General features: G+C 40.7%; 2 protein-coding genes across 2 annotated transcripts; both read right to left on the bottom strand.

The window, feature by feature from the left end:
- LOC109226614 (probable nucleolar complex protein 14) lies at nt 874-2,720 on the bottom strand. The gene is made up of 5 exons (XM_019391434.1): nt 2,652-2,720; nt 2,348-2,487; nt 1,772-2,050; nt 1,354-1,675; nt 874-1,160 (listed from the first exon to the last, which is right to left on the bottom strand). Exons 1-4 carry the CDS (start codon nt 2,688-2,690, stop codon nt 1,630-1,632), a joined length of 504 nt encoding a protein of 167 aa, XP_019246979.1. The 5' UTR covers nt 2,691-2,720; the 3' UTR covers nt 874-1,160; nt 1,354-1,629.
- Nucleotides 5,944-11,445, bottom strand: LOC109227645 (mitotic apparatus protein p62-like). The gene is made up of 8 exons (XM_019392845.1): nt 11,068-11,445; nt 10,785-10,977; nt 8,599-8,678; nt 7,718-7,777; nt 7,403-7,615; nt 7,061-7,189; nt 6,023-6,523; nt 5,944-5,976 (listed from the first exon to the last, which is right to left on the bottom strand). The coding sequence occupies exons 1-8, from the start codon at nt 11,443-11,445 to the stop codon at nt 5,944-5,946; spliced, it is 1,587 nt and encodes a 528-aa protein (XP_019248390.1).

The raw sequence follows: 13,080 nt of genomic DNA, 5'->3' as shown, positions 1-13,080 counted from the left end.
ATATATATATATATATATATATATATATATATATATATATATATATATATATATATATATATATATATATATAATTCACACAACTTACATATGTTTTACGAAACAGTCAAAGTCAACGTAATATTTTTAAAAATTTTATCACCAAGTAATTTTATTTTTTTGCACGTTGAACGTCAAAAATTAATTTCATACCTAAATGGGTAATAATTTATTTATAATAATTTCACTAATGCTAACTATAGCCTAGAATAGGGGTTACCCTCACTAATCACTCCTAAGGACTAAGGAGAAACCAGAACTAGTACTTAAATAAACTTTGATTCTTTATAAAACCACATGAGCTTCAAGCATCCGATAACTTGGAACTTGTTTGAGTTAGACATGTTATATTTGACATGTGTGAAAAGACTTGTGGAATATTATGAGAAATATGATTAAACTATAGTCCTTTTCTTAAAATAAAGTTTCTCTAAAGTATACCCAGGAAAGAGACATTTCTTCTTATTGTTCTACCAAAAATTTATATTTATTTTTTATTTTGTTTCGCGTAATTAGCATTTTCATATAGAACCATATTTCATAGCTAAATCAATGGAACTGCTTGTCCAGCTTTAACCATTTCTCTGGATTTGCTACAACTGAAGTAGTTTATTTAGGAGTAACATTAGTACCACTTTTACTAGAATTTTAACCGATCTGATACTATTTCAATGGTTAAATTAACTATGGTCGCGAGGGCTAACATATGCAAAAATCTCAGATCCATGAATAACAGGTGGTGGCAATCGGAGAATGGTTTAACACTAATGAACTGATACTTTCTTCTGTTAGATGCAAATGACAAATACAACATGAAACAAGTAACAACGCGCATCAGTCCGAGGAACATAGTTATCCCTTCTTACAACTCAACATTACATTCGCCTATGGAGTTGGACAAAACTGATCTTCAGCTATAAGACATAAAAACAAAAATTGAGTTCTCTTCCACTTCACAGCTCGAGCCTATGATATGACCAATACAGCAACTAATTTCAGTGGCATCACAGTTGGAGGGAAAGAGAGAAGGCACATATAGTAACCACATGAATCCAGCACTCAGAGCACGCAATAGTTCGTTCAATCCCTCTGTACTTCCAATATTCTGCATCTTCCTTGCCCTGGAATAATGGAGCAAACATTCAACATTTTGTATCATTAACACTGATGTGTAGCATTATGGGTTGTTCATTAGTATCTACATCTACTACATATGACGACCACATTTGGTTCAGATATTTGAACATGACAAACAAATGGGGAAAATTTGATTATATGTTCACTGTTAATGCAACATAAAGAATAAAACCTTACCAAAAACCAGGAAGCATTTGAGAATAAGATCTTCCAAGTGACAACCAAAAGCTAATTTCATCTTCTTCTCTTCCGGCCCTTTCCCAATTGTCCTGATTTAAATGCATGCTCTTGTTCTTGAAGAAAAGCAAGATTTTTCCCATGTTTCTCAGCCTTTTCTGCGGCTAGTAGGGCCTTTTCTCTTTCCTTCGCCTCGGCCAAGAACCTATTATCCTTTACCAGTTCACGTGCAGCACCTTTAGCTTCCTGTTTCAGACGTTTCTTCAACTTTTTCATTTAAGCACGCTCACGATCTGGATCATAATCTCTACCCTTGACAAAGCTGTAGAAGTAGATGATCAGAAGATGATTAAGCTCAATAGGAAACAAACAATTTGATTCGTTTAATTTAAGATAATGCAGTAAGGAAGTATATTACTTTTCCTCAAATTTCGGATTAAGCATCCTGATGGGCACAGGTTTTTTCTTCCGCATTTTCAGTGGTTGACGCAGCATGTGATGTTCCTGAGCCTTCGTATCAATTAATTGGGAAACATCCTTGATCTTCTCCCTTAATGCATCTGGAATATGATTTTCTCCAGCCATTTTGCATAATAATTTTGAAATTAGCATGAAAATCTCAGGAAAAGAAATAAGTTCCTTATAAACATTTACAAATCCTTGCAGGGTTTCCAGAACTGTTACAAGCATGCTGGTTCTGAATGAGAAACCATAAAATCGCATCAAGTTCCAGGTTCCCAGAAAAGCAAAATAGGTGTAGAATTTCAAGCAGAGATACTTGTTATGTTAACCAGCTGACTGACAATCATAATATTAGGATATTGAAAGTTAGAATAACAAACCACATCTTGAATGGACCTAGACAGAGACTTATTGAACATATTTCTAATTTGTTTCAAGTATCTTAACATAGAGCCATATTTAACAATTTAACGAACTTTGGGATTCCTCTAATAGATTTGTCCATATGCATGTCAATAGAACGCTAACTGACCTGTAGTTATCAGAGTGGAAATACTGAGAGTCCTCTGGTAAGTCCATCAGCGTAAGAAAATCTAAAGAATCCATCTCCACTTTGCTACTGCGTATACAAAGCAAAGGCCCAAGTTCTTTGATCTCCATAAGGTTATCCAACTGCAGCACAAGAACATGCCTGTCAATTCACAAGTGGAAGGAAGCAACCAAAACACATCCCAATGACAATAAAAAGTATTTGCAAAATAAGACAAGGGCGATGGTTAACAGCTTCAAGAATTAGATTAGCAAGAAGAACATCATAAGCTTCAGCTAAGCCAAACCTGGGAATTAGACCGCTGTTTTCTGTCTAAAGCCGCCATCAGCAAAGTTTGAATAAATACTATAGCCTCAGGACAAAACTTCTGAGATTGTTTAATTACCTGCAGGGCAAGAAGTTGATATCCATAAGCTTGGAGAACTAAGTTCATATGATCATTCTGTAATTGCAAACACCATCAACCAGGAAGAATGTTTTTGAGAATAAACGAAATAAAAACCTAATCCCAAAATGTGCGTTCCTACGATCAACCGATCTTTAATTTTTTTCACGTGCTGTTTGACCCGCAGTTGAGTATAAATCACACATAGCTACCCTAACCAACTTGAGTCGAGTGCAGTCACTCATAGGTGCAAGGGGGATGACTAGTTGACTATTGCAAATAATCTGGTTCCATTAACCTGAGAAAGTCCTAAGCACTACCTGAACCTAAATGTTGAGTGACTTTAGCAAGATACTCCCTCTATTCCAATTTGTTTGACTGTGTTTGACCGAACACAAACTCTAAGGAAGAAACAAAGAATTTCTATAATAAGCTAAATAGAAAAAAATTACACATATTAAAGTATTAGTTTTCGTTTCCAGTTGAGATTGCAACAAAGCCGTACCAATGACAAGATGAGTGTTTAAGTTAAGTACTTTCGAAATATAGAACGGTGCAATCTTTTTGGAACAGACAACAAAAGTAATAACAAATAGGGAACAAGGGAGTATTAGACAGTGGGCTTTGCTCAGCTCATTGGATAAATTGGTAATCACTTGGATACATGAGGCACTTCTATATCACTACCTGGGTTACCTAGCCTCTAATTTGCCTGGGCGCATTGGTGTCAAAACAAAATGATATGGGAATAAGTTCTTTCATATGAACTCTTTAAACCTGCAAAGAACTAAAGAGACCGAATTGCGAGATGCTAAATAACAGCATTCTGACATTACCTATGAGTAAGGAAAAGTGAAATTTAAGACCGTCTACCAAATTTCCTGTTCAAAAAAAAGACAACCAAATAAAAAATCTGAGATTGACACCTAGATGGGTGTGGCCCCTGTCGAGGATAAGCTGCGGGAGGTGAGACTTAGATGGTTCGGGCATGTTAAAAAGAGAGGCACTAATGCCCCGGTGAGGAGGTGTGAGAGGCTAGCTTTGGAGGGCCAGCGAAGAGGTAGAGGCACGCCGAAGAAGTATTGGGGAGAGGTGATTAGGCGAGATATGGCATTGCTCCAACTGACTGAGGACATGACCATTGGATAGGAAGGTGTGGAGGTTGAGAATAAAGGTAGATGGTTAGGTAGCCGAGTGTTGTCCTTGTTTGTCACAGTAGCTTTGATACATCACTTAGTGTCCTTCGTGTTTTATCCCTAGATTGCTATTATGTTGCTGCCTTGTTTCGGTTTTTTGATTGCATTACTTAGCGTTAGTTTTGTATTTTCGCTTCGGTTGTTAGATTGGTTTGCTTGTTATTGCCCCTTCCCTTTCCCTTCCTGAGCCGAGGGTCTACCGGAAACAACCTCTCTGCCTTTCTAAAGGCAAAGATAAGGTCTCCGTACACTCTACCATCCCCAGACTCCACTTGTGGGACTACACTGGGTTTGTTGTTGTTGTTCTTGTTGACTGTTGAGATTGACACCTATAAATTTCAGGTGACAAAATTTTTGAAGCCTTTTTTTATTTCTTTGATGAGGTAAATTTGAATATATGTAACAATATCAAGTGTATGCAGACATGTACAAGAGGTACATCAGAAGTAACTCTTACAGATTGTGAACAGAACTAATAAAGTTTCTGAAGCCTTTTACACCTTAAACAAGCAAAGCTAGGGTATGAATTCATATCTCGAGCATGAGAAACACCACGTGTGTAAACCAAAATCTTTAGAAGATCACAAATGAATCTAATAAGAGGTATACAAGCAAATGAGCAAGATATTGAAAATGTTTGCAATTAAAGCCGTGACTTAAAAAGCAACTAGATCTCTAAGGAATCGTTGATCTCACACTGGACTAAAATGATGTATTAAATACAAAACTAGGCAGGGGAAGAGGGAATTTATTAATCAAAAAACTAAGCAGAAAGAGGGAGAAACAAAGGAGATAACTATAAATTGTTTCAAAGATAGATGAATGACGAAATTAGACCAAGGAGGGTAAGCTGCAGAAGTTTACTACGGCGCAGATACTATTAATAAAGTAAGAAGATATGTACTAGGCTGAGACAGTACACTACACATCCAGAAGTCTAGATGCTGCTTTGATTAAGATGAAGATTATACAGGCGGAAACAATATGTGCTCCGATGGCACAGAATACTTTACCAAACAAAATTCCAGCGCTCGTAATTTAAACAAATGATCAATTTCAGCGCATGGGAGATAAATGAAACATGGTATCCACTTACACTTAGCAGCAAAGAGCACAAGAAGGAAGCAATTGCAATATCTCTTCCACTAATGATGGTACACCGCATAAGGTATTCACACATTAGTAATATAGCAGGAGTCATGACACAATGGCGAAAATCAGAGCATGGAAATATCATGGACCAAAGCCTCAGCAGAAAGATGGTCTTCAAAGATGGCCAACTGCTTTTTCCTGTGAGGATGGACGAAATGAATTAAACACAAGAAGTAAAGCCAAGGAATGCAAGCTGAGATAGAAAGAACAATTAAAGAAACAAACAGGTTATCCAACCCAACCTGTATTTTTAAGATCTTCACAAAACTGTGCCCTTGTCCTTTGTAGCCTTTGGCGAGCACATATAGCTGCAAAGTATGGACTCACTGCACTCATCTCCATAAGTGGCTTTACAAGCAAATTTAAAAGCTTGGAATTCAATGGCTTCTTATTTGCCAACACAGCGAAATATTGCAGCAATACCCCGTAAAAAACCTGACGAAAGAAACAAGCTACTTATAAAGCAATTGAGGTAGCAAAGACTTACCCACCAAAAATGACTTGTCTAGTTCACACTACCCATAACCTTATCATCTAACAACACAACATGCAGTTTCGATCAACGTACAGATATATTCACATGAACATTCATTAATTTATATTTTCATAGGTAATGGTAAATACAGTTAAATGGTGAATGCTCTTAAAAATTCAAGGCAAAACTTCATACCATTTGTTCACACAAAGGAGAAGGAAGAAAGTCTCAGAGGTCAAACATCAATCTTAAAGAAATTACAGTGAGAACAGAGTGTCATACTTGCATTTTCTTTTTATTCTCTGCTGCTACAGTTATTGACAAATTCTCCTAATTGCTTCAATAACTTGATCATCAGAACAATTGTCTATCAATGAGGTAAACTCCTCAAGGGTTTTGGGCGCTTCAATTGTATAGGGAAGTTCGTTTTGTCGATGCTTCCTTGTCACTTTTTCTTTTTCGGTTTGTAAAGTGCCAACTTGTTTTCCCTTGATGGATACCTCCTTATGGTCCTTTATTTTCACCACCTTCTTAGCATCATCACCAAAACCTTCGTCATCATCCTCTAGCTCAGTATCAATAATATCATCGTCACTTTGCTCCCAGTCCTTAATAGTCTGTGTCTTTCCTTGCTCTTCATCATACTCATCACTTCCTTCATCTTCTCCATCATCATTTCCTTCATCTTCCCCATCGTCACTTCCTTCATCCTCACCATCGTCCGAATCCCCACTAGAAGCAGCATCTTCACTCTCAAGTTCATTTTCTTTTCTTCTCAAAATTTCGCCAATCCAACCCAACTTAGTTCTAGGCACCTCCTCGAGATCGTCCCCAAGATCATCGCCAGATACAGTTCTTGGGTCTTTGACCAATTTACTGTTATCATCAGATGCATTTCCATCTTCATCACTCTCATCATCAGCAGCAGCCATTCTCTTCTGACGTTCTTGCTGAAAAATGAAGAAGTTTTGATTAGAAAATATCTACTATACCCAAAACATAAATGCTCCTTATCCTACCAAAACGATGCCTATCGTAATAGTGTAGATCTTTGAAATAATAATCCAGCTAAATTTCCCTGCTAAGGGAATTTATTGTGTTTTAGAACATTACCATGCGAAAGTGCTCGAAAAAGCAATCACTACTAATACACAGTGGCCAGTTTCCTGATGAAGGCATTAAAGAACACTAATGATGATGCAAGAACATCAAACACCCAGCAATCAATGAAGTCATACATTACAACCACTTGAAAGCACATACGGATAATATTAGAGCAGCTATGTTAAAATTAATCAATAGAAACAGGATCCTCAATCCTCAAAAAGAAAACACTGTCAAAAGGACTTGAGTTGGTCTAGAAAATAATTGTGCAATTTACTAACAGAAATGTAACCACTTTCTCCATCATGCACCAAATACTGTCATTTGTAATGCATGGTATAAAGAGACACAAGGAGCTCTAGATTCTGTCGTAGCAGTCATACCTCCAACAATTCCAGACGTTCTTTCTCCTCCTGCGCAATTTCCTCAGGAGTCTTTGTCCGGTCTGATGGGCGAGCACGCATATCCAGTGCCATCTCACTAACAAGCATCTCATAAGTGTCAGGCTTTTCCTGAAACAAATTAGGAATCTAAAGTGGTCAACATAGACAAATCTAATATAATCAAAAGAAAGATTATTGGTAATTTGTTCATGGATGATGCATTAGAAACCTAAAAGAGATGGTGAACAAAATACATTAAGGCATATGAAAGGAGGAAAGACTAGGATGCTCGGTATCCATCAGGAATGTATCCGGCAATCGGAAAAAAAACCCCACTTATACCTTTCCAATAGATGCTTTTCTGGGAACATCAGCTACCTCATCTTTCTTCACATTACCAACTGAAATGTTCTTGTTCACAAGAGCCTTCAGAGCATTTATCTTGTCTGGTTGGGTCAGTGACAATAAGGCTTTCGACTCCACCAGCGATGTAAAGTCTTTGTCCAATTGTTCAGTTAATTCATCATTTTCTTCTCTGTCCTTTGCTTTTTGGGCCTAACAATGTAGGAAAAAATGAAAGAATTGTCAAACATATGGCAAGTAAACAAACCATTCCCTTATCAGATTGCAACAATAAGACATTAAACAATGACAAACCTTAAAGAATTTACTCTTTTGAATAATTTCCTCCATCACTTCTTTCTTTGTTTTCTGCCTCTGTAATAAGATGGTACACCAAATCAGGAGCAGAACGGCATATGGGTTGCAAATAACAACAAAGAGAATCTTTCGAGACATGTTTGTGACTATCATCCCACGCAAAAATGATGCATGCTCCCAGTAAGAAAGTAAAAACCTGTTTCTTTTGATAACAATCTTTATTTTTATCTCTTTCGGACCCAGGTTTTTACCGGCAGCCACTAAAAGCTGTGTTCTCATATGTAATTGTACTGTTACCCATGTGTAAATGACATCTTATCAGAAATAAAAGCTAGTTCAGTATCATCAGTCAAAGCATACCACCGCCCGCTGACAGCTTAGGTGGAGCACAACAATTTCTTTTTTTGATAAGTGAAGAATTTTATTGATGAAATTGCACCAAGCTGGTGCTGTCTGTACTCTATACAGCCAAAAGAATAACTCAGTCTCTATACACCTTTCATATCTTTTACAATTGTAGGGTACTGAAGATCTAGTAATGCATCAATAACATGTACATTAAGCAACTTACACCAAAAACCGAAAAGATATAGACACTTATATTTGATCTTATTAGTAGATCTGCCCTTCCTTCAAAGCATCTTCGATTTCTTTCTTTTTGTACGACCCAAAAAAAAGCATGGAGCAGCAGTTTAAGTTACAAGGTGAAATCATGCCACATTAGTCAGCGTAACAATTAAGTAAGCTCTTTATCATAGTAGAGGCCTAGAGGGAGAAGGATATCCGCTATTTCATTTGTTAGCAGCTTGATAGAGTAAACTCCAAGATAGAGCAGGGAATATGCATCAAGAGGAGGTGAAAATAAGGAAGCATCTAACATTTTCCTCTGCTTCCACTGGACCTGCTAGGGCATTCTGAGATCCATGAGAGTTAAGGTGTCCCAAGATAGCTGACTTATCTGCACAGAAACAGACAGCTGTTATGAGGAAAGCAGATCATACAAGATCGATTTAAGATGCGAGATAGCAGAAAATCCAAGGTGAACATTACCACCTTCACTGTAAACAAGATATTGATAAAGATTGAATCCTATCATGATTATAATCCTCTAGCTGGCAGCCATGCTAGGTTTAAGATAATGGTTTTTCTCATTTTATTTTATTTTATTTTTTGAATATAACAAAGTCCTTGTGGGATTCTACTGGGTTGTTGTTGTTGTTGTGTTGTTGAATATAACAAAGTCCAGTGGAAACAGCCTCTTGCAGAAATGCAGGGTAAGACTGCGTACAATAGACCCTTGTAGTCTGGTCCTTCCCCGGACCCCGCGCATAGCGGGAGCTTAGTGCATTAGGCTGCCCTAAAGTCCAGGAAGAAGCTAGTCTATAAGTCTCCAAGAGCATCAAGACCATCGAAAACTTTCTCCTTTGCCCCAAACTTGTGTTACTATATAAGGACTTCATAGCTTTTTTAGAAGGTAAATAATTTATCAATAACGGAAAACTTCAGTAAAAAAACAGTATATGAGAAGTTAGAGAATCTACAACATATGAACAATACCAATTCTTTTACACAAACTGGAACCTCACTGGTGCACCAAAAGACACTAGGAATGAGAAGCTATTCCTCAAATGTACATAGTCGTTCTCCACCCCATCAAAAGCTCATGGTTTCTTTCAAATGTACAGACTTAAGACTGTTATGCAGTAACTGCCAAAAAAGGAGGATCATCTGACAATAAAAGAAAAATAGGTATCCTTACCATTCAGGATACAGAGTAGGCCAAACTAAATACAATATACAGTAAAGTTATCCTACCCTGACTCAAAAAGTGAAAAGGTTCTCCATTGAACCGATGACAATAACCAACTTTCTTGGTCTATCCCGAAAAGCTCAGCACATGTTTTAGAATAAAAAGGTTTTCTCCCTCTACAAGTTCAAAGTATTCTTATTTATATGATTTAAAATCCAACGTGACATCTTGGCAACAAATTAGTCCATTTTCTACATATTAAACTAGTATCATTCTAAACATTTCTCTACCAAACCCAATATACTTAAATATTCGAGCAGTTAACTCATAAATACATGTCATAGCAGGTCATTGTTTGGATGGAGAGAGTAATTGTTTTCATTATAATTTAGAAATACCATATGTAGCAACAAGAAGTTCACAAGGATCGAGAACGAACCAAAAACAAACAAACAACAACAACAACAACTACCCAGTATAGTCCCACAAGGTGGGGTCTGGGGAGGGTAATACGTACACAGGCCTTACCCCTACCCGAAAGGGCAGAGAGGCTGTTTCCAATCGACCCTCGGCTCAGGAAAAGGAAAAGGAAAGCAAAAACAAAAAACAAAAAGCAATAGAGCATTAGTAACTCCAGCATAAATCACATAAATAATTATCTAAACATAAACCATAAATAAAATGGCATGCAAATATATCGACCAGTAACTACCATAAGAGGGCACAATACAATACACAGATCATCTATGGAGAGCCCTACCAACCCCCCCCCCCCCAGCCCCGGGACAGAAGTACGAAATTCTAGACGCCCCTATCCTGCAATCCTGATACTAGACCTCCAGACTTTCCTATCCAGGGCCATGTCCTCGGAAATCCGCATTCTAGCCATGTCCTGCCTAATCACCTCTCCCCAATACCTCTTGGGCCTCCCTCTGCCTCGACTCGCGCCAACCACCGCCAGCCGCTCACAAATCCTCACCGGGGCATCGGGCCTTCTCCTCCGCACATGCCCGTACCACCTGAGCCTCGCTTCCCGCATCTTCTCATCTACTAGGGCCACCCCCACCTTCTCCCGAATAACTTCATTCCTAATCCTATCTAACCTGGTGAGCCCGCGCATCCACCTGAGCATCCTCATCTCCGCAACCTTCATTCTCTGGACATGGGAGTTCTTCACCGGCCAGCACTCAGCCCCATACAACATGGCAGGTCTAACCACAGCTCTATAAAACTTCCCCTTGAGTTTCTGTGGCACTTTCTTGTCACACAAGACTCCTGATGCAAGCCTCCATTTCGACCACCCCGCCCCTATACGGTGAGTGACATCCCCGTCGATCTCTCCCTCCCCCTGAATCACCGACCCAAGATATCTGAAACTGTCCCTCTTGGCGATGACCTGAGATCCAAGCTTCACGTCCCGACCTACTTCGCTCGACTCGGCGCTAAACTTGCACTCCAGGTATTCTGTCTTAGACCTGCTTAGTTTAAAACCCTTAGACTCGAGAGTCTGTCTCCAGACCTCCAACCTCTCGTTAACACCGACCCTCGTCTCGTCTATCAAGACTATGTCATCAGCAAATAGCATACACCATGGCACATCCCCTTGAATATGGCGTGTCAGAGCATCCATCACCAAAGCAAATAAGAGAGGGCTAAGTGCAGATCCTTGATGAAGCCCCATTACCACCGGGAAATGGTCTGAGTCGCCACCCACCGTCCTAACCCTAGTCTTAGCTCCATCGTACATGTCCTTGATCACTCTGATGTAGGCTTCCGGCACGCTCTTCGCCTCCAGACACCTCCATAGCACCTCCCTTGGGACCTTGTCGTACGCGTTCTCCAAGTCGATAAACACCATGTGCAGGTCCTTCTTCTTATCCCTGAAGTGTTCCACCAATCTCCTGACAAGGTGGATAGCTTCTGTAGTGGAGCGGCCCGGCATGAAACCGAACTGGTTCACGGATATAGACGTCATCTCCCTCACCCTCGCCTCAACCACCCGCTCCCAGACTTTCATGGTGTGGCTTAGTAATTTGATACCCCTATAGTTGTTACAACACTGGATATCCCCTTTGTTCTTATACAAGGGCACCACTGTACTCCACCTCCACTCCTCCGGCAACCTCTTAGTCCTGAAGATCACATTGAACAACCTAGACAGCAACTCCACTCCTGTCCTACCCATGCATTCCAGAACTCCACCGGGATTTCGTCTGGCCCGGTCGCTCGACCCCGACACATCCTACGCAAAGCCCCCACGACCTCATCCATCCTAATGCGTCTGCAGTACCCAAGGTCTCTATGACACTCTGAATGCCCCAGCTCCCCTAGCTCTATGTCTCGATCCCCCTCCTCGTTAAGCAGGTCCCGAAAGTACGCCTGCCACCTCTGCTTGACTTGAGACTCCCCCATCAGAACTCTACCATCCTCGTCCTTGATGCACCTAACTTGGTCTAGATCCCGCGCCTTCCTCTCCCTCACTTTAGCCAACCTGAATAACTTTCTGTCCCCGCCTTTCTCCCCCAATTCCTCGTACATGCGACCAAACGCCGCATTTTATGCTTCCGTGACCGCCAGCTTCGCTTCCTTCCTCGCCACCTTGTAGGTCTCCCTGTTGACTCTCCTTTCTTCCTCGCTTGAGCTCCCTGCCAACTTAGCAAACGCCGCCTTCTTCGCCTCCACTTTTCCTTGGACTACATCGTTCCACCACCAGTCACCCTGATGTCTGCCTGAATAGACCTTGGCTACCCCGAGCACATCCCGCGCTGCCTCCCTAACCAAGTTCGCCGTCACTGACCACATTGCGTCCGCTTCCCCAGAACTTCTCCAAGCTCCACCATCAGCTAACCTCCTCTCCAACTCCTGGGCTTTCTCCTTAGTCAAAGCTCCCCATCTAATCCGCGGCCTGCCCCAAGCACCCCTCCTCTTCCTCTTCACCCAGAGACCGACATCCATCACTAGGAGTCTATGAAGAGTCGAAAGGGACTCACCCGGGATAACCTTACAGTCCTTGCACAACCCTCTATCGCTCCTTCTGAGGAGGAGGTAATCAATCTGAGTCCTCGCCGCCGAACTTTTGAAAGTAACCAAATGCTCCTCCCTCTTCTGAAATGACGAGTTCGCAATCAAAAGCTCGAAAGCCCTGGCGAAATCAAGCAGCGAAGTGCCTCCTCCGTTCCTAACCCCAAGGCCAAAGCCACCATGCACCTCACCATAACCACCAGCATCAGCCCCAATATGACCATTAAAATCCCCTCCAATAACTAACTTCTCAGATTGGGGAATACTACTCACCAACTCGTCCAAGCCCTCCCAAAAGCGCCTCTTAACCTCCTCGTCTAGGCCTGCTTGCGGCGCGTAAGCGCTGATGACATTGAGGACGCAACCACCAATAACCAACTTAATAGACATTAACCTATCGTTCACTCGCCTAACCTCCACCACGGACTCCCTAAGATCCCTATCCACCAAGATACCCACTCCGTTCTTACCCCTTACGACCCCAGGATACCACAGCTTAAACCCGTCTACATTCCTCGCCTTCGACCCTTTCCACCTAGTCTCCTGCACACAAGCTATGCTGACCCTCCTTTTCTGAAGAATCTTCGCC

Source organism: Nicotiana attenuata, chromosome 6 (genome assembly GCF_001879085.1).
Source record: "Nicotiana attenuata strain UT chromosome 6, NIATTr2, whole genome shotgun sequence".
Lineage (NCBI taxonomy): Eukaryota > Viridiplantae > Streptophyta > Magnoliopsida > Solanales > Solanaceae > Nicotiana > Nicotiana attenuata.
Note: the sequence above shows the minus strand (reverse complement) of the source record. Positions and strands in the feature narration are given on the sequence as shown.